At 46.9% G+C, this 22,337-nt stretch overlaps 1 protein-coding gene across 3 annotated transcripts in view; it reads right to left on the bottom strand.

Annotated features, from left to right (window-relative positions):
- ADCY5 (adenylate cyclase 5) overlaps positions 1-22,337 on the bottom strand; it is a 240,829-nt gene that overhangs the window by 203,437 nt on the left and 15,055 nt on the right. For 2 of the 3 annotated variants that reach the window (XM_075609884.1, XM_075609883.1), the window contains exon 2: positions 18,572-18,691. The exons of the other annotated variant lie outside the window; for it this stretch is intronic. In XM_075609884.1, the coding sequence (XP_075465999.1) occupies positions 18,572-18,691 (120 nt within the window). The remainder of the gene's footprint in view (positions 1-18,571; positions 18,692-22,337) is intronic. 3 annotated transcript variants of the gene reach the window in all.

The following is a 22,337-nucleotide window of genomic DNA, read 5'->3' on the forward strand; positions in this document are numbered from 1 at the left end:
CGACCTGGGCCTAGAGGAGGATACGGGTCGGCCAGTTGGGGCCCCTTCCTCCGTTGGGTTCTCCCTCTCCTATGAAATGGGCCCAGATGGTGCTGGTCCCAACTGTTGCCCCTCTCTCCTCAACGAGCCCCAGGTCAGTCCTCTAGTCCCGAGCCCCAGGTCAGTCCTCCAGTCCCGAGCCCCAGGTCAGTCCTCCAGTCCCGAGCCCCAGGTCAGTCCTCCAGTCCCGAGCCCCAGGTCAGTCCTCCAGTCCCGAGCCCCAGGTCAGTCCTCCAGTCCCGAGCCCCAGGTCAGTCCTCCAGTCCCGAGCCCCAGGTCAGTCCTCCAGTCCCGAGCCCCAGGTCAGCCCTCCAGTCCCGAGCCCCAGGTCAGCCCTCCAGTCCCGAGCCCCAGGTCAGTCCCACTGTCCCGAGCCCCAGGTCAGTCCTCCAGTCCCGAGCCCCAGGTCAGTCCTCAAGTCCCGAGCCCCAGGTCAGATCTCCAGTCCCGAGCCCCAGGTCAGTCCTCCAGTCCTGAGCCCCAGGTCAGTTCTCCAGTCCTGAGCCCCAGGTCAGTTCTCCAATCCTGATCCCCAGGTCAGTCCTCCAATCCTGATCCCCAGGTCAGTCCTCCAATCCCGAGCCCCAGGTCAGTCCTCCAGTCCCGAGCCCCAGGTCAGTCCTCCAGTCCCGAGCCCCAGGTCAGCCCTCCAGTCCCGAGCCCCAGGTCAGCCCTCCAGTCCCGAGCCCCAGGTCAGTCCTCCAGTCCCGAGCCCCAGGTCAGTCCTCCAGTCCCGAGCCCCAGGTCAGTCCTCCAGTCCCGAGCCCCAGGTCAGCCCTCCAGTCCCGAGCCCCAGGTCAGTCCTCCAGTCCTGAGCCCCAGGTCAGTTCTCCAGTCCTGAGCCCCAGGTCAGTTCTCCAATCCTGATCCCCAGGTCAGTCCTCGAATCCTGAGCCCCAGGTCAGTCCTCGAATCCTGAGCCCCAGGTCAGTCCTCCAGTCCCGAGCCCCAGGTCAGTCCTCCAGTCCTGAGCCCCAGGTCAGTCCTCCAGTCCTGAGCCCCAGGTCCGTCCTCCAGTCCTGAGCCCTAGGTCAGTCCTCCAGTCCTGAGCCCCAGGTCAGTCCTCCAGTCCTGAGCCCCAGGTCAGTCCTCCAGTCCTGAGCCCCAGGTCAGTCCTCCAGTCCCGAGCCCCAGGTCAGTCCTCCAGTCCTGAGCCCGGAGCCCTGTCCGCCGGCCTGGGCAGGAAACTTTATTGTGCTACTTTGATCAGTATCCGTTCCACAAAAAGATAAATGTGGTGTTATTATTCAAGGTTAGTAACAGCCTCAAACATCTCGCAGCAGGACAGGAATAGCACCGACAATATAAAACTCGTTAGACTGCAACTTTAAATAATGATAATAGCAATCTTTAACATCGCAGGATACGGGACCCGTGTCAGCGTTCGTTACCATGACAACAGGGAAGCGCTTTTATTGCAGCATTCCGAGGGATGTAAAAATGACCAAATAATAGAAGAAAGCTTGATATGGGGGACAGATTCCTTGTGCTATACTGCAGGAAAATGAAGATAATGCCTGCGAACCGTGTACTCATCAAGTCTGTTTTGTAAGTTCTCACTTTGCTAAAACCTGAGGTGTGGAATCAATGTATCAAGGAAAGTGGACTGCAAATCTGGGGCATAATAAAGACAAAATCTCATTACTGTACATTCAAAAATAATGTTTCTTTGGACACGGGTGGTGCAAATCCCTAGAATTGCTCCATATTTGCCTTTAATACAAAAGAGCCAATGACATTTGAGATTTGGGGGTTCTGTACAAACAATTTGCAGCAGAATTTGCTGGGGTCCCTGTTAATACCCAGCCACATACAGTATCAATGACTTTCTGTACATTGATGCAGGTAAAGCATGATGAGACCAGGCTGCCCTGTGGCATGTTATATATACCCTTTCACTTCATACTGTAGCAAACGGCATGCCTGCACAGCATGGACAGTAATGCTGTGTACCAACTCTTCTCTTAATTATATATATAGAAGAAAACAGGACAGGCACTCCAAAATCCAAAGGTGACATTTTATTCCTCAACGTTTCGGCTCCCAATGGAACCTTTATCAAAAGCTCTTTAATCGATGATTTATATATATATCAAATGGAAATATTCCTGTGTGCCCATTTGCATGTCTTAGACAGGTCTGCAAGCCCACCTTTCACCATTATCACCCAGCACACAGTGCTTCCACTGCAGCAAGGGATTCTGGGAAATGACATGCAAATGAGCACACAGTGCCACCTTTTGCTTCTAAACCATAGCCAGTAAACCCACCCACAGACAGCCGTTTCGACCTTAATGGGTCTCCTCAGTGTGGGGTTGGTTATACTGGCTATGCAAAATGAAGCTTAGAATAAGTTTCACCATACTTAGTTAAGTTATGCTGGGTAAAAAAAGTGACAAATCACCCCCCCCCCCCTCCACAGTAAAATATATATATATATATATATATATATATATATATATATATATATATATATATACACACTAGGTGTGTAACGGATCTGTACCTTAGTTTACTGCTTACCTTGCCTTACAGACCTACGCAGTCCTGGAACACTTCCCGATATTTACTGCAGCCTGGGATCACTCATTAAAGCAATACTGTCACACTCCCCTTCTGCTATTGGTTCACTGACCTTTAAATACAGCCTTCCCACAATGCTTCTCTGCCGAGCATAATCCTTCCAGAATGTCACACGTGTTCTGCCACAAGCCATATGCTTGTCTCCTGGTATACTAACCTCTCTAGTTCTCTCCTCTAGTTCCTGAGGCCTGCTGCTAGTCTTCATGCAGGGGTCTGTGTTTCCGAGTATCCTGAGGCCAGCTACTACTCTCTACGTAGAGGCCTGTGTTTCCTGCTTTCCAGAGGCCTACTGCTAGTTTCACGCGGAGGCCTGTTCCTGACTCCTGTGCTGAAGGGGAGGACTCTCCAGTGTGTACTTCAGCTCCCAGTTCCCTGAGGCCTGCTGTCCTTCCATAGCAGAGGCCTGTTTACTGGTTCCTGGGGCCTGCTCTCTCTCCATTGCAGAGGCCGTGTCCTGGTTCCTGTGCTGAAGCGGAGGACCTCCAGTGTTTACTTCAGCTCCCGGTTTCCTGAGGCCTGCTGCCCTTCCCTTAGCAGAGGCCGGTCTACGAGTCCTGAGGTCTGTAGCTCTCTCTCTCCTTGCACAGACTCGCTCTAGACTCTTGCGCTGAAGCACTGGTTTACCAGTGCTGCCAGGCGGTGTGCCCACTCTGGTCTGCCTATCCCTTCCGAAGACCAGTACCATAGGCCATGCTCCGGCCCTACTCCGCTCCGGCCCTACAGCTATTACGCTGAAGCGGGACCTAGTTGACTTCCTGTTACCGAAACTCCTTTCCGATAACGTTTCCCCTGATGTCTCCAATCCTGACCCTGGCTTGTCCACTGACGAGCATTAGCTTATATGGGCTCCATGTAACAATGGATTTTCAGACAAAAGGTGACACGGTGTGCTCATTTGCATGTAATTTCCCAGAATCCCTTGCTGCAGTGGAAGCACTGTATGCTGGGTGATAATGGTGAAAGGCGGGGTTGCAGACCTGTCTAAGACATGTGAATGTGCTCACAAGTGATATATAGATATAGATATACACATGCACGCACACACACATATAACAGAAATAAAATCAGAGCAATCTTTTTAGGAGCACTGTGCTTAACCCTCAATCTGTACTTATACAACCAAACTGCCGTTAAATTAATATAAAACACATTCAAATGGGTGAACGGCACTATTCTGTGTGGGTCAGAATCCCAGGGAGGCGGCACCTCTATATATACACTGAGAAAGGCAACAGAACAAGGGATGGTGATTTCCTGCCTAATTAGTGCTCATTATCTTAAGTGCTGCTAATACTAGTCATTGAGTGTTACCATTTCTCTTTTGTACAATATGTACTTAAATAGCCGTGTGTCTGGGTCTCCGCTGAACAGCGTGACCGTGCCCCTTCCCCTGACAGGGGGCATGCAAGACAGAAAGGGATGGCTTTATATGAGGATTGCAGTATACAGGGCAAACCCACAAGTGGTATTTCTATGGAAGGCAGGGATCGCATTAAGTCCTGCAGACAAGGATTAGATGTCCACCCAAGGCAAGTAAAGACTTCCTTCTAATACCGCAAACAATGACATTTACAATGACTGCAATGAACAAAGAAAGAGAAAGGAAGGTGTGTTCTGCTTCTGGAAGGAAAGCCATGTCCAGTAATGTAAGTAAAAATCCCAGGTGTGAACGCACACACGTCTCTGCCAGGTCTGCAACCTGCCCTTCCCCATTATCGCTTAGCATACAGTGCTTCCACTGCAGCCAGGGATTCTGGGTAATGACATGCAAATGAGCACAGTGTGTCACTCTTTACTTCTCATCCATTTTAACATGGGGCCCCTGTAAGCTTTTTTTTTTTTTTTGAAACATACTTATCAAGTTGAAAAAAATAATTACACACTGACCCGGAACCCCAAAAGTCACCCCAGGAATCTCACAAGTCCAATAACTAGGAATTGTCCTGGGCACTTGGACCTTTTCTTTGTAACAGTTCCCAGGAGATAATATACCCCATGGAATAAAAATGTCTGGGAATGTTAAGTATTTTAATTACTTTTGATGCTTCAGGGGTTATTGTGCTTACAGTTTGTCTTAAAAATACAACATATTGGGTTTACGACAGGTCAAGACCCTTCCCGTGTCTGTGCTGATCTACAAAGAGGGCATAATTAGGGGGGGAAGGGGGCATCACGAATGGCCCACTAACAATGTGTGTAGTTTAGAAGGCGATCGCCAGATCCTGGGCTGTCAGCCTCAAAGAATAGTGTAACATGCTTGCATGATCACTTGAGCCTCCCAGAGAGAGGCGACAAACAGGTCACCACTTAATTGGAGGACTTTATTAAATCTAAGAAATGATGGGACTAACACCAATTCATAAGAGTAACACGTGGATACCGGTCACCGTGGCGATTACACAAATCAAATCATACCACACTCTGCATGGGTATGAGGTGCAGATAACGGGTTCTCCTGTGAAAACAGACGCAACCATGAAGATGGCGTCTAAGTATTCGAGAAATTAAGTTATGTTGATATATTGAGTCACATTTTATACGTCAGAACATGTTTTGTTTTTCCTCTTAAATTATAAATGTCACCAAGAAGCGGATTTACGGCAGGAGTGGGTCTTACAGAAGTAGTCAATTTTATCGCCACCCTGCTGTGTACTGAAGTGGGTGAACCGCGACCCATGTGCGGCCTGATCACAGCCAAGTGCAGCGCAGGTGGGGTGGAAGGGGGGGAGTTCCCATCAGGATTAATGCCACGGATGTCCCGGTGACGGTAACTTTGTGACAGGCTATTAATGATACACACCAAAAATATAACTGGGTTGAACTGAACGAGGCTTAGATATGATAAAATATAATTTATTCCTTGAAAAAGGTGAACACAACAAGATAGTACAAATAACAACAAAATATAACACTTACTTCAGATGGAAATGATGAAACAGTCATAATTCTGGACTGGCAATTCATACAGCCATCTTCAAAAATCACCAAGACACGAAAGACAATTGAGTAAGGGCTGATCCTGGTTTAAATACCATTTCAAACCCCTCTCTTAACCCTAGGCGACGAGTTGGCTAGAAAAATCTCTTTGAAGTAGATTGTAAGTGTAAAGGATGACACTCTCTATACACTCAACTCCCTTTGTTCCCGGCCCTAGTATAAACAATCAGGGCAGTTAACTTTTGATCACTTTTAATCACAGGGCTATGCTAGGTCTTCAGGATGCCCTTCCTGCCCTATTTAGCATAGCAGATGATGTCTGCATTTTCAGAGCAGATCCAAAATCCCATATACACTTTAATATTTTCACATGTTAATAAGTTCCTTTCTGATGGGTCCAGGGGGTCAAAATCTGCCAGTTTTTAAAGCCTACAGTGACTCTACATATTGGCCAAATTTCAACTCTCTGCGACCTCCAGAACCGGAGATACAAAAATGCACTTTAACACATTTTTAAAATACAGGATTCTTCCCTTTAAAAAATGAATCTCTGTTTTTCACTCTTTCCCCATTGAAATCAACGGTGTCCGCCGCCATAGCGTTGAATGGCGGGCTCCGCCATTGCCGTCAATGGGGTTTCCCGCCATAGGCTTTCAATGGAGAAACCGCCGCCATTGAAGCCTATGGGAAAATCCAACAAACTTTACATTCGTCCATACTCCGTCTGGTTGTTCGGAGAGGGCTGGGTAGGGTCATACATTAAAGCCGGAACCTTGGCTACATGCCACCCAAATCCCATCCCTCTGGTTATTCCTGAACCGGAGATATGGACTTACCCTTTTCATCATTTTACACTTAGTCGTTTTTACGCCACGCGGCTTTTCCCCATTGGAATCAATGGCCGGCTCCGCCATAGACAATGCATGGCGCACGCCGCCATTAGATTCAATGGGACCTCCGCTCCGCCATTGAAGTCAATGGCGCGACCCTCCTTCTCCGCTCGACCCTACGGGAGTCTCTCATTGCTGGACCCGGTGTGGATCATGTGTGGGGGTTCCTAGGAGCTAGGGGCAAAAAGAACTTTATTCCCAGGGGCCCTAGAACCTAAGATTCCCACGCCAATTGTCTTTGAACTTGACCGTAGTGATTAAACTCTTTCAAAGACATAGTACCCGCTTTTGCGGTCTGCGGTTTGGATGGCTGCCAACCTGTTCCTCGAGGCCGGCGTTGAGGAATCTCCATTGAAGTCAATGAGCCCATTGACTTACAATGGGAAACCGCCGCTCCTCCTCTCGGACGCCACCTGCTGGTCGTCGCTGGAAAATAGGTCCAAAACCGCTACTTCTGCCATTAGAACGCATGGAGCCGCAATGCGGCCTATGGAAGGCTGCAAAATGGAGCCTGAAAATGCGGAAAAAGGGAACAAAGGGCTATAATCACTAAATTAACATTAACCCCTTCCCTCCCACATCAACCCTAGTGTATGTGTGAGTGCAAACACCAGGATGAGACATTACATTTACTCAGGGGAATAAACAGTTGGATACTGAAGCAAGGTAAAAAACACATTACTGGACCTCAGTCCAGTTAACCCCTTGCTTCCCAAGTGAGAGTAGGGGGTGGCCAAATGGGGTGTAACCCCTTTAATCCCGGGCCAAACACCCTCTATCATGACAGTCCCTGCTTCTGAATGGGAATCGCGCAGCATTAATCTGCGCCAGCTTGGCAGAGCTGCGCAGAGAGAGCAGACAGAAGGAGTCCCGCTCTCTGCGCAGCTCCAACGGGGGCGTTTTTATTTTATTTTAATAACATAGTATTGAAGCAGGGGGTCTCCGGAGCTGAACTGCATGACTTTCAGATGCGGGGACACCCTGCTTCCCGAGTTACAGGCCCCGGTATGGGGTACATGACCGGGGGGTCCCGGATCTGAGAGTCACGCGGTTTAGCTCCGGAGACCCCCTGCTTCAATACTATGTTATTAAAATAACACAAAAGTAGCTTCATTACCTTAGTGGCTGGCCGCTATGGTAATGAAGGGGTTAAACAGAAGTAACCGGTTTGTTGGGGGTAGAGGGGGTGGGTGAAGAGGACAGTTGCCCCCAGGATCAGGTTTCCAGGATATCCCTGCTTCAGCACAGGTGGTGGAGTTTTCAACTGAGCCACTGATTGAGCCACCTGTGCTGAAGCAGGGATATCCTGAAAACCTGACCTGTTGGTGGCCCTTGAGGACTGGAGTTGCCCGCCCCTGGATTAATCTGTCACTGACTATGTAAAACTGTGATTTTCCGAGGATCAAAGACGTGCAAAAAAATGTCAAGTGTGGGTTAAACTTTAGCCAGTAATAATAATAATAATAATAAGTCACGTTGGCCTGATTTTGCTTTGAAAGATTAAGGGAATTCAATGCTATTTTTTTTTTTTTTTTTTTACTAGGGAGCTTTGAAGACATGGATTAAAGACAGAATTCCTGAATGTTACAGCCTGTGTAAGTGACATGATATTACACTGGTAGTATTACATTATAACAAAGAAGTATCACTGTATATTCATTTGTTCCTTTTCCTTTTGGCAGCAAAAAGATTAAAAAAAAAAAAAAAGTACGAGCCCCTCCCCCAGCTCATCCCCAAATACTCATTTTTATGCTAATTTAATATAAACACATTCCGGTTTGGTTTCTATGGTAATTCCTTCCCCGTGACCCTGATCTGATGGAACATTTCTCAGCTTTCCACGTTGAACACGGCTGGGAATAAGGGTGCGTGTTGTGGGATCGAGGAGAGAGGCCTTATCTGATGGTCTGATGATCGAGGAGAGAGGCCTTATCTGATGGTCTGATGATCGAGGAGAGAGGCCTTATCTGATGGTCTGATGATCGAGGAGAGAGGCCTTATCTGATGGTCTGATGATCGAGGAGAGAGGCCTTATCTGATGGTCTGATGATCGAGGAGAGAGGCCTTATCTGATGGTCTGATGATCGAGGAGAGAGGCCTTATCTGATGGTCTGATGATCGAGGAGAGAGGCCTTATCTGATGGTCTGATGATCGAGGAGAGAGGCCTTATCTGATGGTCTGATGATCGAGGAGAGAGGCCTTATCTGATGGTCTGATGATCGAGGAGAGAGGCCTTATCTGATGGTCTGATGATCGAGGAGAAAGGCCTTATCTGATGGTCTGATGATCGAGGAGAGAGGCCTTATCTGATGGTCTGATGATCGAGGAGAGAGGCCTTATCTGATGGTCTGATGATCGAGGAGAGAGGCCTTATCTGATGGTCTGATGATCGAGGAGAGAGGCCTTATCTGATGGTCTGATGATCGAGGAGAGAGGCCTTATCTGATGGTCTGATGATCGAGGAGAGAGGCCTTATCTGATGGTCTGATGATCGAGGAGAGAGGCCTTATCTGATGGTCTGATGATCGAGGAGAGAGGCCTTATCTGATGGTCTGATGATCGAGGAGAGAGGCCTTATCTGATGGTCTGATGATCGAGGAGAGAGGCCTTATCTGATGGTCTGATGATCGAGGAGAGAGGCCTTATCTGATGGTCTGATGATCGAGGAGAGAGGCCTTATCTGATGGTCTGATGATCGAGGAGAGAGGCCTTATCTGATGGTCTGATGATCGAGGAGAGAGGCCTTATTGTAATGTCATCTGATGGTCTGATGATCGAGGAGAGAGGCCTTACCTGATGGTCTGATGATCGAGGAGAGAGGCCTTATCTGATGGTCTGATGATCGAGGAGAGAGGCCTTACCTGATGGTCTGATGATCGAGGAGAGAGGCCTTACCTGATGGTCTGATGATCGAGGAGAGAGGCCTTATCTGATGGTCTGATGATCGAGGAGAGAGGCCTTATCTGATGGTCTGATGATCGAGGAGAGAGGCCTTACCTGATGGTCTGATGATCGAGGAGAGAGGCCTTACCTGATGGTCTGATGATCGAGGAGAGAGGCCTTATCTGATGGTCTGATGATCGAGGAGAGAGGCCTTATCTGATGGTCTGATGATCGAGGAGAGAGGCCTTATCTGATGGTCTGATGATCGAGGAGAGAGGCCTTATTGTAATGTCATCTGATGGTCTGCCGCCTTTATTGGTGACAAGATCATGGCGTGTTCCAGTACCAGCGCCTTGTCACTGCCGATGTGTGCATGTGGCCAGGTTCCGATGGAGAATCTTGGCACATTTGTAAGATTTCCATTTATTCGCAAGCGTTTTTTTGCACATACAGTACTAACACGCCTGTGAAATTCACTTTTTTTGTTGGCACAAATGTTTATATTTCATTGGAAAAAAAAATGTTTCTGTCTGAAACGCGACATATTTATGAAATGCGCTAGAATTTGGCGCACACTGCGCTAGTATTCTGTAAAAAAAATGATGTCACCTTTAAGGCGGCGGAGAAAACACCGCAGAAAACCAGCAATAAAATGAACGCAATCCGCATCTTCCCATAATACACAGGCCCGCACCAATATGCAAATATAACCCCGCCCTAACTCCGCTCACGTGCTCCGTTATTATCATTTATTTGTAAAGCGCCAGCATATTCCGCAGTGGGGTACAGAGAGAGGTACACCGAGAGTTACACCAATCCCTCATCTCATTGCCGGCAGACATCCCCGAAATAGGGCACAACTTATCGGAGAGCACTCACATCCCTAAAACAGTCACACTGCACCTCCAATGACGCTGCCACCTCCAGTAATAATTTAAGGACTTAAACCTAAGGAGTCTTCTGTCCCTCTTTTTCCAAGAAAATTATACAAATTAAACAAAAACCCAAATTTAGCAAAACGTGTCCGAAAATTAGCATAGTCTCTCCAAAAGGTAATGTGTTCAATTAGAGCTTTGAGACCAAATACTAATTACATTTTAAATTTACTAATTACAAAAAGGCATAGAAAAAAGGATTACAAAATCACAAATGGAGCATAGGGTCAATCACATATAGAACATAGGGTCAGGCACTGTGTAACATAAGATGCAGATAGTTTAAGGAGCGCACAATCCGGTGGGAGCAAGGAGAGGACCTCAGGTATCAAAAAATATATTAAACTTTTACTCGGTCATCAAGACATATAAAATCCACTGTGAAACATAACAGGGAGTGAAACAGAAAACCTACACATTACAAGCGAACGCCTTGAAAAGACGAGGAGAGCCACACGCACAGTTTGCTACTCTGGGTAGAATCTGCCTTGTGGGATTCAGACACAAACTGTTACAGCTCACACTCCTTTGATGTGTAACAGGGTATGTCCTATAATACCTTTCTTTCCCCACATAGTGTATCTGTTATGTACGTCCTTTTAACTCCAGGCAGTAAGAAAAGTATGCCAGTCCCAGAAATCCCTCTGTATTCAGAAAACGGTGGTATCCCTCTGCTGCTCCCTACTCTCCCATGATCAACGGGGTCAAACCGGAACACAAAAAGGAAGCGCAAAAAAGGAAAAACCATCAGTCAAAGTTGAAAAACGTTATAAATTGACTCAATATTACATAAAAATATATTAAAAGATCCTAGCAACCCCAATGGTTGCTTATTATAGCAAGACAGACATTTCCTCAGCCAATGTGATTGCCTTATTAGGTGTTGCTAGGATATACCTCCTGAAGAAGCGTCATATGACGCGAAACGCGTAGAGGTGACGCCATCACGCAGTGGGGAGCGGACGTGACGACGGAAGCCCAGCCACCTGCGGGTGCTCACCAGTCCTGCACGGGGTGTGGTGCTTTTCATATGTAAGCAGGAACATCTCTTTTTTCACCCTGAATTTTTCCATCTATACTGTAGTTCTGAGGGGGTTGTGATTTGGGAACACTCCTTTAATGCATAGACTGTGTGTGTCTTAGATTTATCAGGATCTTTTTATTATATCATGTAATATATTTGTGTGATTTTTATGTAATATTGAGTCAATTTATAAAGTTTTTTAATTTTGACTGATGGTTTTTCGTTTTTTTTGCGCTTCCTTTTTGTGTATTAACTCCAGGCAGTAACAGGTTAATCTATGGGCCAGTGACCCCCCCCCCCTTGTGCTTCACTTGTAAGTGAAGGAAGTGAGGTGGTGACTCATGGCCTGTGTACAGCCTATCAGTGATGGTTACATTTCATGAGCCCGCCCCTTCCAGAGACTTCCAAGTGAGAGTAGCAAAGTTAGTTTAGTCTTGCTCTGCCTGTGAAGGAGAGCATGGGTTGTCAGACTCTCCCATGGCATGGATGAGCTTGCCCACCTTTCGGCCTGGGGACCATCAAGACTCAAGGCCCCATAATATTGGGGTAAGTACCATCCAGAAGTCCTGGGACTTTGGACATCAACATCTAATCTGCAGTAAAGAGCTGCAGTGATTCACAATAAATATATCTGTTCACTATACCTGGAACCCTGTCTTTCCCCATTATCACTTGGCAAACAGTGCTTGCACTGCAGCCAGGGATTCTGGGTAGCGACATGCAAATGAGCACAGTGTGTCACTCTTGTGTGAGAGATTCCAGATCCATACCAAGCCTGTCTCGGTGTGTGTCCTGTTCTGCACTGTCGCTTCCTCTTCTGAGAAACAATATTCTACATATGCTGGGACAAGAGAAAGATTTCATTTCCAATTTAGGAAATACTCCCCAACTCTCTCTCCGTAATTGCCAGAATAATAGCACCCGCATCCTCGCATCCCCAGGAATGATGTATCATGGGTAAGTGTCCCTTTCATGTCTGAGAGTGAAATCACTTTTCTAAAACGTGAAAAAAAATGATATCGTCGCACGTTTTACATCACCACAACTGTGTATACAGTATTTGTTTACAGATTTCTACCCGTATCCCTGAGACTGGCAAAGCACAAGACTTCTCTTGAGATAATATCACTATTCATAATAAGAATGGATTGTCCGGGGGATGACCCTTCAGGAATTGGGGGGGACAGGGGGTTGTAACTTACTCATTGACAAATACGGGTGCCTGCAGTTTAGTATAATACACTTAGGCCTTGCCCCCGCTGCCTACTACAGCGTCCGCCACACGCACGAGAGCCCTCCCCGCAATGGCGCCGGGCCCGCTGCGAGGGGGGGCCGCAGCGCTCGGGCGAGAGCTGCTCCTGCTCTCAATAGAATTGAGAGCAGGACTCGCGTCGAGCGATTAGGCACGCCCCCCCGGCGGTTCAGCCAATGACGTCATGGCTGCGCCCCGCCACGCCCCCCCCCCCCCCGGTCTCTCCTCCTGCAGTAAGCTGCAGACCGGGGAATCAGCTGAACGCGCTGCCAATATCGCGTTACAGCGGCGTGACCGGGGCCTTAGCCTTAGGTTTGGTTCGTTCCTCAACAAACAAAATGTATTTATTTCATTGTTAGCTTGCCACGTTAAGCCATGGACCGGTAAAGTTGTATGACACATGCCTGCATTGCTTGAAGTTATTTTAGTAAGGAGGAAACCCTCGTGGTTGCCATGCTGATCCCAAACTTTAACCACAACATGCAAAAACAGAAAATACGCTGCAATATTTTACAATTCCGTGGCGAAGTTTGAATGGATCTGGTTCCCTTGGGTAACAGGTTTCCCTGGGGACATTTCATCCATGCAGGATACACAAGTTTAGCAATGTAAGAGATGCAGGTCCAATGATGAGGCCCTGATTTGATCAATGTGTTGATAACTATTGTATGTTTGACTGTAATTACACTTGTCCCCACATACCCCCTGAGCATTGTTTGTTTTCTAACTCCCCCGTTTCCCATTTCTGTAGCCCATCCCATACTGTACATCAGGGGTGCTCAACTCCAGTCCTCAAGCCCCCCCTAACAGGCCAGGTCTTCGGGGTATCCCTGCTTCAGCATAGGTTCATCTGAGCAATGGTTTTAAGTTGATCGGCAAATAAAAATTAATCAAGAGAGAAAAGAAGCATGCTGGGTAAAATCATCACTTAATGGTGTTAAAGTAAGATGGAGGTGGAAATGATCTTTAAATGGTGAAACTGGACAGGATTGTTCTGAAATGTGAGGAAATCCCCAGGCCATTTATTAGGCCAACTACCCATTAGCCGCGCCCCGTCTCTGGCATTAGTGGGCACATTGGCACCTACTCAATATATAGGTAAAAGGATATTAAATCTCCCCGAGCATGGGAACAGCGTCACCGTCCTGCTTGTTAGGGGCCACAGACTCACAGCACAGGGAGAGCCGTTCTGTCCGTCTTGCAGACATCCAATTATTGGCTCGAAATTTTTTTCTGCCCCCAATTCAGTGAACATCGTACGATTACTGTAACAGCGATGATGTGAAACGTGCATCCTGAACCCCCCAGGCAGTGTTTCTATTTGTGCTACAAAATGCCAGCTGTGCAGGATTGTCTGCTAATGCTGCAGAGTATAGGCCTATAAATGTATAGTCCTGGAGCCAATTACGTTTAACAAGGTTGAACTCGGTGGGCATACGTCTTTTTCAAGCATCATCAACTACAGTATGTTACATACATGATATACACACACACACACACACACACACACACACACACACACACTCTGTGTAACAACATATCACCATAGCATGCCACAATACTCTGAGCGGTGGTGCCTGGCACATCTGTACTGGGCTTGTGTTCTCTGCACCTGTGAGGTGGCTGCTCTCTAGTCCTCATAAAACGACCTGCGCGTCTCTCGCATGTTCTGCAGGGCGTCTCTCGCATGTTCTGCAGTGTGTTTCAAATGCTCAGCAGCGTCTGTCGCACGTTCTGCAGCGCGTCGCTCGCACGTTCTGCAGCGCGTCGCTCGCACGTTCTGCAGGGCATCTCTCGCACGTTCTGCAGGGCGTCTCTCGCATGTTCTGCAGGGCGTCTCACATGTTCTGCAGCGCGTCTCGCATGTTCTGCAGCGCGTCTCTCGCATGTTCTGCAGGGCGTCTCATGTTCTGCAGGGCGTCTCGCATGTTCTTCAGCGCGTCGGTCACATGTTCTGCAGCGCGTCGGTCGCATGTTCTGCAGCGCGTCGGCCGCATGTTCTGCAGCGTGTCGGTCGCATGTTCTGCAGGGCGTCTCGCATGTTCTGCAGCGCGTCTCATGTTCAGCAGCGTGTCTCTCGCACGTTCTGCAGCGTGTCTCGCACGTTCTGCAGCGCGTCTCTCGCACGTTCTGCAGCGCGTCTCTCGCACGTTCTGCAGCGCGTCTCTCGCACGTTCTGCTGCGCGTCTGTCGCACGTTTAAAGGGTCAGTCTGACATAGGACCAACGGGACCAGTCTGACATAGGACCAACGGGACCAGTCTGACATAGGACCAACGGGACCAGTCTGACATTAGGACCAACGGGACCAGTCTGACATTAGGACCAACGGGACCAGTCTGACATTAGGACCAACGGGACATTTATATGGCCAGTCCTAAATAACGGATACAAAAAAAATTTGTAACCGTCGCCCTGAGAAATCACGTGAAAATGTTCCCCTCTGAAGGGGGGAGTGTTTCTTAATCAGGGGTTTTCTTTACCCTTATCGTGTCTTTATCAGAGAGCCAATAAAAATATAGGGTGTGGGAGGAAGACGAGCGTTGCCTGTGCAAACGCTTGTTGAACACACGCAGTCACAGGAAATCACACCCCAAGTCAACCAACCTAAAAAATAATTTCAAATATATTCTAGGTGTAAGATCACTCACTTGGCTGTAACCCTTTCGCTGCCATTAGTACGCCATGGCGCTATGAGGGACTGACCCTTTAACCGATTAACCCTGTCACTACCATCACTTTCTGTTGGCTTGATTGGGGTGCGCTCTTTAACCAGTTGCCGCGTCTGCATGGATCCCTCCTGAGAAAGATAAGGCAGGTGATATTGTCAGCCAGGTTCAAGCACATTAATTAGCAGCTGATGGAAGCTTAATCCCCTGCGGGCGCCTCATCGTTCTGAAAAGAGGGCTTGATAATTAAAACAACAGAATGCCCGAGTGCTGACTTTCCTCCAGCGCAATTAACACATGGGGATTATAAATAGATCACCTTTAATTAAATAAAAGCAATGGAAGGAAAACGGGCCAGGGACTGTGCAGTGGTTAAGGCATTTCTTGTGGATAGATTAACGTGTAAATTTGATGCCTGCCTCAGCCAACACATTTTGGATGGAAGATCTATTAAAGAATAAAATCCTATAAAAAAAATGTTTTTTTAATTTTCCTATAGTGACTTTAATTTTGGGAGCTATAAATACATTTCCAAAGAAAAAACCATATTGGTACATTTCTGATATTGAAAATAGTGACACAGTACACACACAAGTATTTGAATTATTACGCACAGCTTCTGTAGACATAGCAGATTGGGCTTATAATACACACAGTCTATGAGATACAGTCCCCAGGCACTAAACCTAATTAGATTTGGTGTCCTGCTCTGTTCTCAGAACCCGGTCTGTCCGGGGAATTGGATTCTGTGTGTGTACGACCAACATTCCGTCGCAACCTTCGCCATGAAGAGCGCGCCCATAACTTCCAGAGAAGTGCAGTTTCTATCATATTGTCATTAAATATACTTCCGTCATCATGAAATCCGCTGCAAGTTTTATTTTTTGATGCCACTCTTTTATATACCTCTGGCTTTTGGATTTAATAATAACAAAAGTGATATCAAAATAGCTTAATAACTAATCTCTGGTGACCAATTTGAAATTGCTGCAACATTCTTTCGTGTTCATAAAATCAGAACAATACGTATACTACAGTCTGATATTTATTGCTATGCTTTTGGCCTAAATTTACAAAGCTGCTTATAAGCATTGTTAATTTTTCTCCATATAACCACGTCCTGTAACCACTCCTTATAACTCCTCCCACTGCCCCATGTAACCTCTCCCTATAACTCCTCCCACTGCCCCATATAACCTCCCCATATAACTCTTCCTATTGCCAGATATAACCGATCCCTATAACTCCTTCTATTGCTCCCTATAACTCTTCCTATTGCCAATATAACCGCTCCCTATCATTCCTCCTATTACCACATATAACCGCTCCCTATAACTATTCCTATTGCCCATATAACTATGCCCTATAACTCCTGCTATTACCCCATATAACCACTCCCTATAACTCATATTACCCCATATAACCGCTCCCTATAACTCATATTACCCCACATAACCGCTCCCTATAACTCCTCCTATTATTCCATATAACCATTCCCTATAACTCCTCATATTATTCCATATAACCGCTCCCTATAACTCCTCCTCTTACCCCATATAACCCTTCCCTATAACTCCTCCTATTATTCCATATAACCACTCCCTATAACTCCTCCTATTACCCCATATAACCTTTCCCTATAACTCCTCCTATTACCCCATATAACCGCTCCCTATAACTCCTCCTATTACCCCATATAACCGCTCCCTATAACTCCTATTATTCCATATAACCGCTCCCTATAACTCCTCCCATTACCCCATATAACCGCTCCCTATAACTCCTCCTATTACCCCATATAACAGGTGTAGGAGGTCTGAAGACCCAGGGTGTATTTTCGGCAATTCTGGTTTGATAGGAACCCCAGTCACTGCTCTACAGCCAAGCACATTAAGGACTAAATATTTTAGAATTACACCGTTTCTAAAATGATTTGGAAAGGGTTTGGGCAGAGCAAGTTAAACCACATGGTGTCACATGAAGTAAATGATTAAAGTCAACCTCTATTCATACGGAACAGTAAAAGTATTCAATTCTTTAGGGTTGGCAGGAAAATACAGCCCGAGTTTCAATGCATTGTTTCAGAACAAGGGCACCACAGTTTTGTGGCTGGCTTCCTGCTGCCTTACCTAGGGTACAGGTCAAAAGAGATTCACCGGAGTGAGAGGATAACCAGAGCCAGAACCAGTATCGCTGACCATACATGTACCGGACATTCAAAAGACAATGATTTGTCATCAGTATAATTCCCAGAATCCATCATCCCTGCTGGGACCGCAATTATCATTCCAGGAGCATTATCCTTTATTGGTGTGACGTCAACATATGCAGCCGAGTAGTACAACGTGGGAGCAAGGACAGTGCCATTATACAACAGGTAAGCAGGAGAAAAAAACCTAGGAGCACAGCAATGAAAAACGAGAACTGGAGGCCAAATGAAAAAATAACAAAAATTTAATGGGACATCAACTATTTAAAAGAGAAACCTCTAACGCGTTTCTCGCATGGTGCGCTTGATAAAGCCTATACCGGAGACTTCAGACTTACCTGGATTCTGGATTGTGAGTACGCCGTCCAGTGACTGTTTGCTGCTGATTTATCACTAAGGGTTACCTGGTATATGCGAGGGTCCATCGCTTCCCTTAGGGGGACCAAGGGTCCATCGCTTCCAGCTGGTTCCCATTCAATGTGATCTAAGGACTTCCTTATTACAGCTACAGCGTTTATACACTCATGGGTTTGTCTCCGGTATGTTTAGGGTTAATTCAGCCTGCGCGTGATACACGCTGTCTTCCAGGTTAGTAGCATCGGGCTTTGAGGTTTACTCCTCTGCTTTGCCATTATACAACAGGAAGAGTACACACGAGTTAAGACAAACCCACAGGAGCTTACAATCTAAAGTAGTGCATGATCTAATGACAGTGACATGTTTACATGGGGTGAAGCTTGCTAACGGATTCCTTGTTTTGCGTGGATACACTCCACAATAAAGCATATTTTAGGGCAGATACCTTTGAAGAATTAGACCGGAGTAATTGCTACAATTAACCTTACATAATTCTCTTTAAACGACCTTCACGTGGGCACACTGTTCTAGAATCCCCTCTGGAGGGCCGGTGACAAATATTCAGGGCAAAGTTCTCCCAAGTATGCCTCATTTGGCCCCCAGCCTCCCCTCTCGGAGGGCCCAAAAATTACCCCTGTAAACAGCTCTCCCAATTCTTTTGAATTAGCCGCATATTGGTAGAAATATATTATATAATTCTGAACCGAAGTGGGCTTATTCCCCCAAATGTCTTGTGGACTGAGGCCCAGTAACTTCCATAATAGAGCCCACACCCTACTCCCCATCTCATTACCAAGATGTTCTCCTTTTCTTCGTTCTCTTCACCCACATCCTGCTCATCTCCCCAAGTCTCCGGATCCCGAAGGAAAATCAATCTAGATCCTCCAACTGCTGCAGTAAAAGGGTACGGTATCTGAGGAGCAGAGAAAACGCTACAAACAAGGTCCACATTGGCAATGACGACCATTCCCAGCTGAACTCGAGGCAAACCAGCATCGGGCTACACTCACGCCGGCAGATTCAATCGGAGGGACCAGAACTGGAGCAGTTTAAGGTTGGGGACAAAAAATGGCACCATACTCTAATCTTGCCTCAATTTAAAATAAATAAATGCAAACCAAATGTTGATAGATTTGCCCACTCGCCCACTCGCCCACTCGCCCACCTCTAAACAAATGCTCCATTCTTTCTAGCGACTTCACATTTAAGGAAAATTCATTTTAGGGGACTATAAATGCACATAAATACTCAGTACCATTATACAGTGTGAGCAGGAGACCACAGCAACCAACATTTAGGACATGGCACCACAGTTATAAAGTCGCAAAGAGGTACATTACCAGATATCACCACAAAATGTAGAGCGTACAAAGCAAATTGTCAGAGATGCATGTATCCCATAATGTGTGGTCAGCAGGGGCGGAGCTATAGCCTTGGGTCCGTGCGTGTCTAGCTGCGTCACTGGTGGTCACCCTCCATATACATAACCCAACATGAGGACAGGAGCACCTACCTGATGAACGTCTGTGTGGGTTGGAAACGTTGTTTTTCTGATGTCTGCCTACGCTTTTGGAATGAAAGGTGACTGATTTTGCACTGCAAGTATCGCTTTAGGTATTTCTTCTACCTGATGCCAAGACCGTGACTTTCTGAATCTTAAGCGGACCCACAAAATATGTTTTAAAAAAAAACAGGGGATTTGAAGGACTTCAGAATTAAGTGATGAGAATAATAAAGGGGATTAAATCTCTCCGTGGCTGAGACTGTCCTATGTGAGATGTATGGGAGATGTACCCTTCGCACAATGCAGAAAGGCGTGCAAAACTCCTGGACCAAAACACTCGGAATTTATAAAGTGCTATAAAATTTCTTCTTGTCTCTCCAGAAGCAAAGGGTTTAAATCCGATTTCTGCTCATCATATTCATATCCTCTCTCTTTAATTCCATCTATTGCCCCATATAACCTCTCCCTATTACTCCTATGGCCCCATATAACCCCTCCCTATAACTCCTATTGCTCCATATAACCACTCCCTCCCTATAACTCCTCGTATTGCCCCATATAATTGCCCCCTGTAACTCCTATTACCCCATATAACCACTCCCTATAACTCCTCCTATTACTCCATATAACCACTCCCTATAACTCCTCCTATTACCCCATATAACTGCTCCCTATAACCCCTTGCTTTGTTCCATATTAACATTCTCTATATCTCTTCCCCCTAATCCCTTCTGCTCAAATCAACAAATGCAGCTACAGAAAAGCATCTTGATACACTGCTCCTAACGTCTCTGTTAAAGTCATTTGATCACAAACCCCATGGAGCTTAGACCCCTGACCTGTTTTTCCCAGGTCAGTGGTTTGGACAGCAGCCATGTAAAGATTGTTCCTATATTTAGCTGCTTTAGGAGGCTGGAAGCAATCTGTGAATGTGCCAGACAAGCCGTACAAAGGAAACCACATTGCAGACGACATCCACCGCGTGCGCTTGTGTGTGTGTGTGTGTGACCTCGGCAGTGCAGGTGATGCACAAACATCTCCTGGCTAGTGTTACCAGGCGCCTTCTCCAAAAATACTGGACACAATGGTGAAAGGTGCAATGCACTCCAGACACATACACACACGTCTCACTGCTCCATGCTGTTTCCTCATCTCCTTGACCCCACCCACAGGCTTCTGACACCTCCTCCTGATTGGCTGCTGCTCTGTAATGCAGCCAATCAGGATGGAGGAAGCTGCCCAGACCCCTAGCAACAATCCTGCTCTGGGAAATCCCGCAGCCCCCCCAAGCCAGTCACTGGACAGTGTTCAAATGCAGGACAGTCCGGTTCAATACAACTCTACTCCTGGCTGCTCAACAGAGGAAGATACACGGTGCTAGAGGTATTCTACAAAACCTTCCCGGGCAGAGAAATTGGGGTTTTTCCTTCGCGAAATCTGGTGGGATTTGTCGGATTGAGGTTTTATGTATGTTTATCCATCTTCCTCCATCTCTCGGTGGCTGGATCCTTGCTAAGGGCTCATGTAGCATTTCATTACAAAGCCGGATTTTACATGCTTCACAACTTCGGATATTTAAATAGGATTTCGGTGAAATCTGGAACGTCTGCAGAGCTAAAGACAGGGCAAAACACGGGGGAATCAGAGCTGAGCATTTTGTGCAACGTAGTGAAAGAGAGCGAGAGAAAGGGCTACACCAGGGGCGGGCAACTCCAGTTCTGAAGGGCCACCAACAGGTCAGGTTTTCAGGGTATCCCTGCTTCAGCACAGGTGGCTCAAACAGTGGCTCACTCTGAGCCACTGATTGAGCAACTTGTGCTGATGCAGGGATATCCTGAAATCCTGACCTGTTGGTGGCCCTTGAGGACTGGAGATGCCCGCCCCTGGGCTACACCGGTTTACCCTTTCTATGCCAGAGAAGAATGTACTGCTTTGCAAAGCAGGTCCGTCCAGCATGGAAGGGGTTGAGAAGAATGAAGATATTCCCACTGTCCTGCACGGCCGCCTGTCCGTTTCCGTGAAACTCTGCCACGTACGACGCTCCCCTTGGTGATCGGAGAGCCTGAGAGTACCAGGCACGTCAGTACAGCCTCAGCTTTGTGCTGCTGGGCGAGAGCGCTCCATTGTCACCGCAGTAACAGTGACCCGCCTGTCTCCTGTACGATGGCAACAATGGCTCACGTTACCGAGCAGGACTAAGGGAGTCACACGGAAAACGAGGGCCTGTTTATCAAACCCTCCCAGCTGCAGAACGAGTGCACAAATAATGCTAAAGCCATTACTGAATCAAGAGCACAAACAGAAGACACAGTTAAATGAGGGCGCGCGGGGCACATGTAGGGAGGACTTGGAAATAAGCCACGTCTGTTGTTCTGACGCTGGTCACAATAGCAGGTGTCAGCCTGGTGACTGCACGCCCCGACGCCGGGCACTGCTTAACTCTGAGAGTGACCCACACCGAGGCTGGCATCATGCCAGCTTAGTTAAATACTGTGACACAGAAAGACATTAAAGAGGTTGTCTGCGCGGCACTTAGAAAAATATATATATATATTTTTTTTTTTAAATATATGCTGCCTTTGATTACCTTTTGTGAAAACTAATTACCTGAGCTGCTGATTGTTTCATTCTCCAGTGACCGATCAGCAAAGATCCGGCTTCACAGGGTCACACTAAATGGCTGCCTCAGTTTCAAGCAATTTTTCAGTGAGTGTAAGGCCGCGCTTGTAGTGCCGGCGACAGCGTCGTGACGTCGTGACAAAACACATGTATTGATGCCATCGCGTGCGCTTATAGTAGGAGCGATGGCGCAACAGCGCGGCGGCTTGGTTACGATCGCTGGAAGTCACTTCAATTTTTCCAGCGACCGCAGCGTCGCTGCCGCCAGCACTATAAGCGCAGCCTAACTCAGCAGCTACTAATATTCTTTTATTGCTAAAGGTAACATTATCTATTGTTACAGTTTGCAGCTCAAACTGCTGGGAATGTTGGCAACAAATGATCACAAACAGGAAAGTGTTACAGAGATCTTCACTGCTGTGGAGGTGGGATAAAG

The sequence above is a fragment of the Ascaphus truei genome, chromosome 7 (genome assembly GCF_040206685.1).
Source record: "Ascaphus truei isolate aAscTru1 chromosome 7, aAscTru1.hap1, whole genome shotgun sequence".
Lineage (NCBI taxonomy): Eukaryota > Metazoa > Chordata > Amphibia > Anura > Ascaphidae > Ascaphus > Ascaphus truei.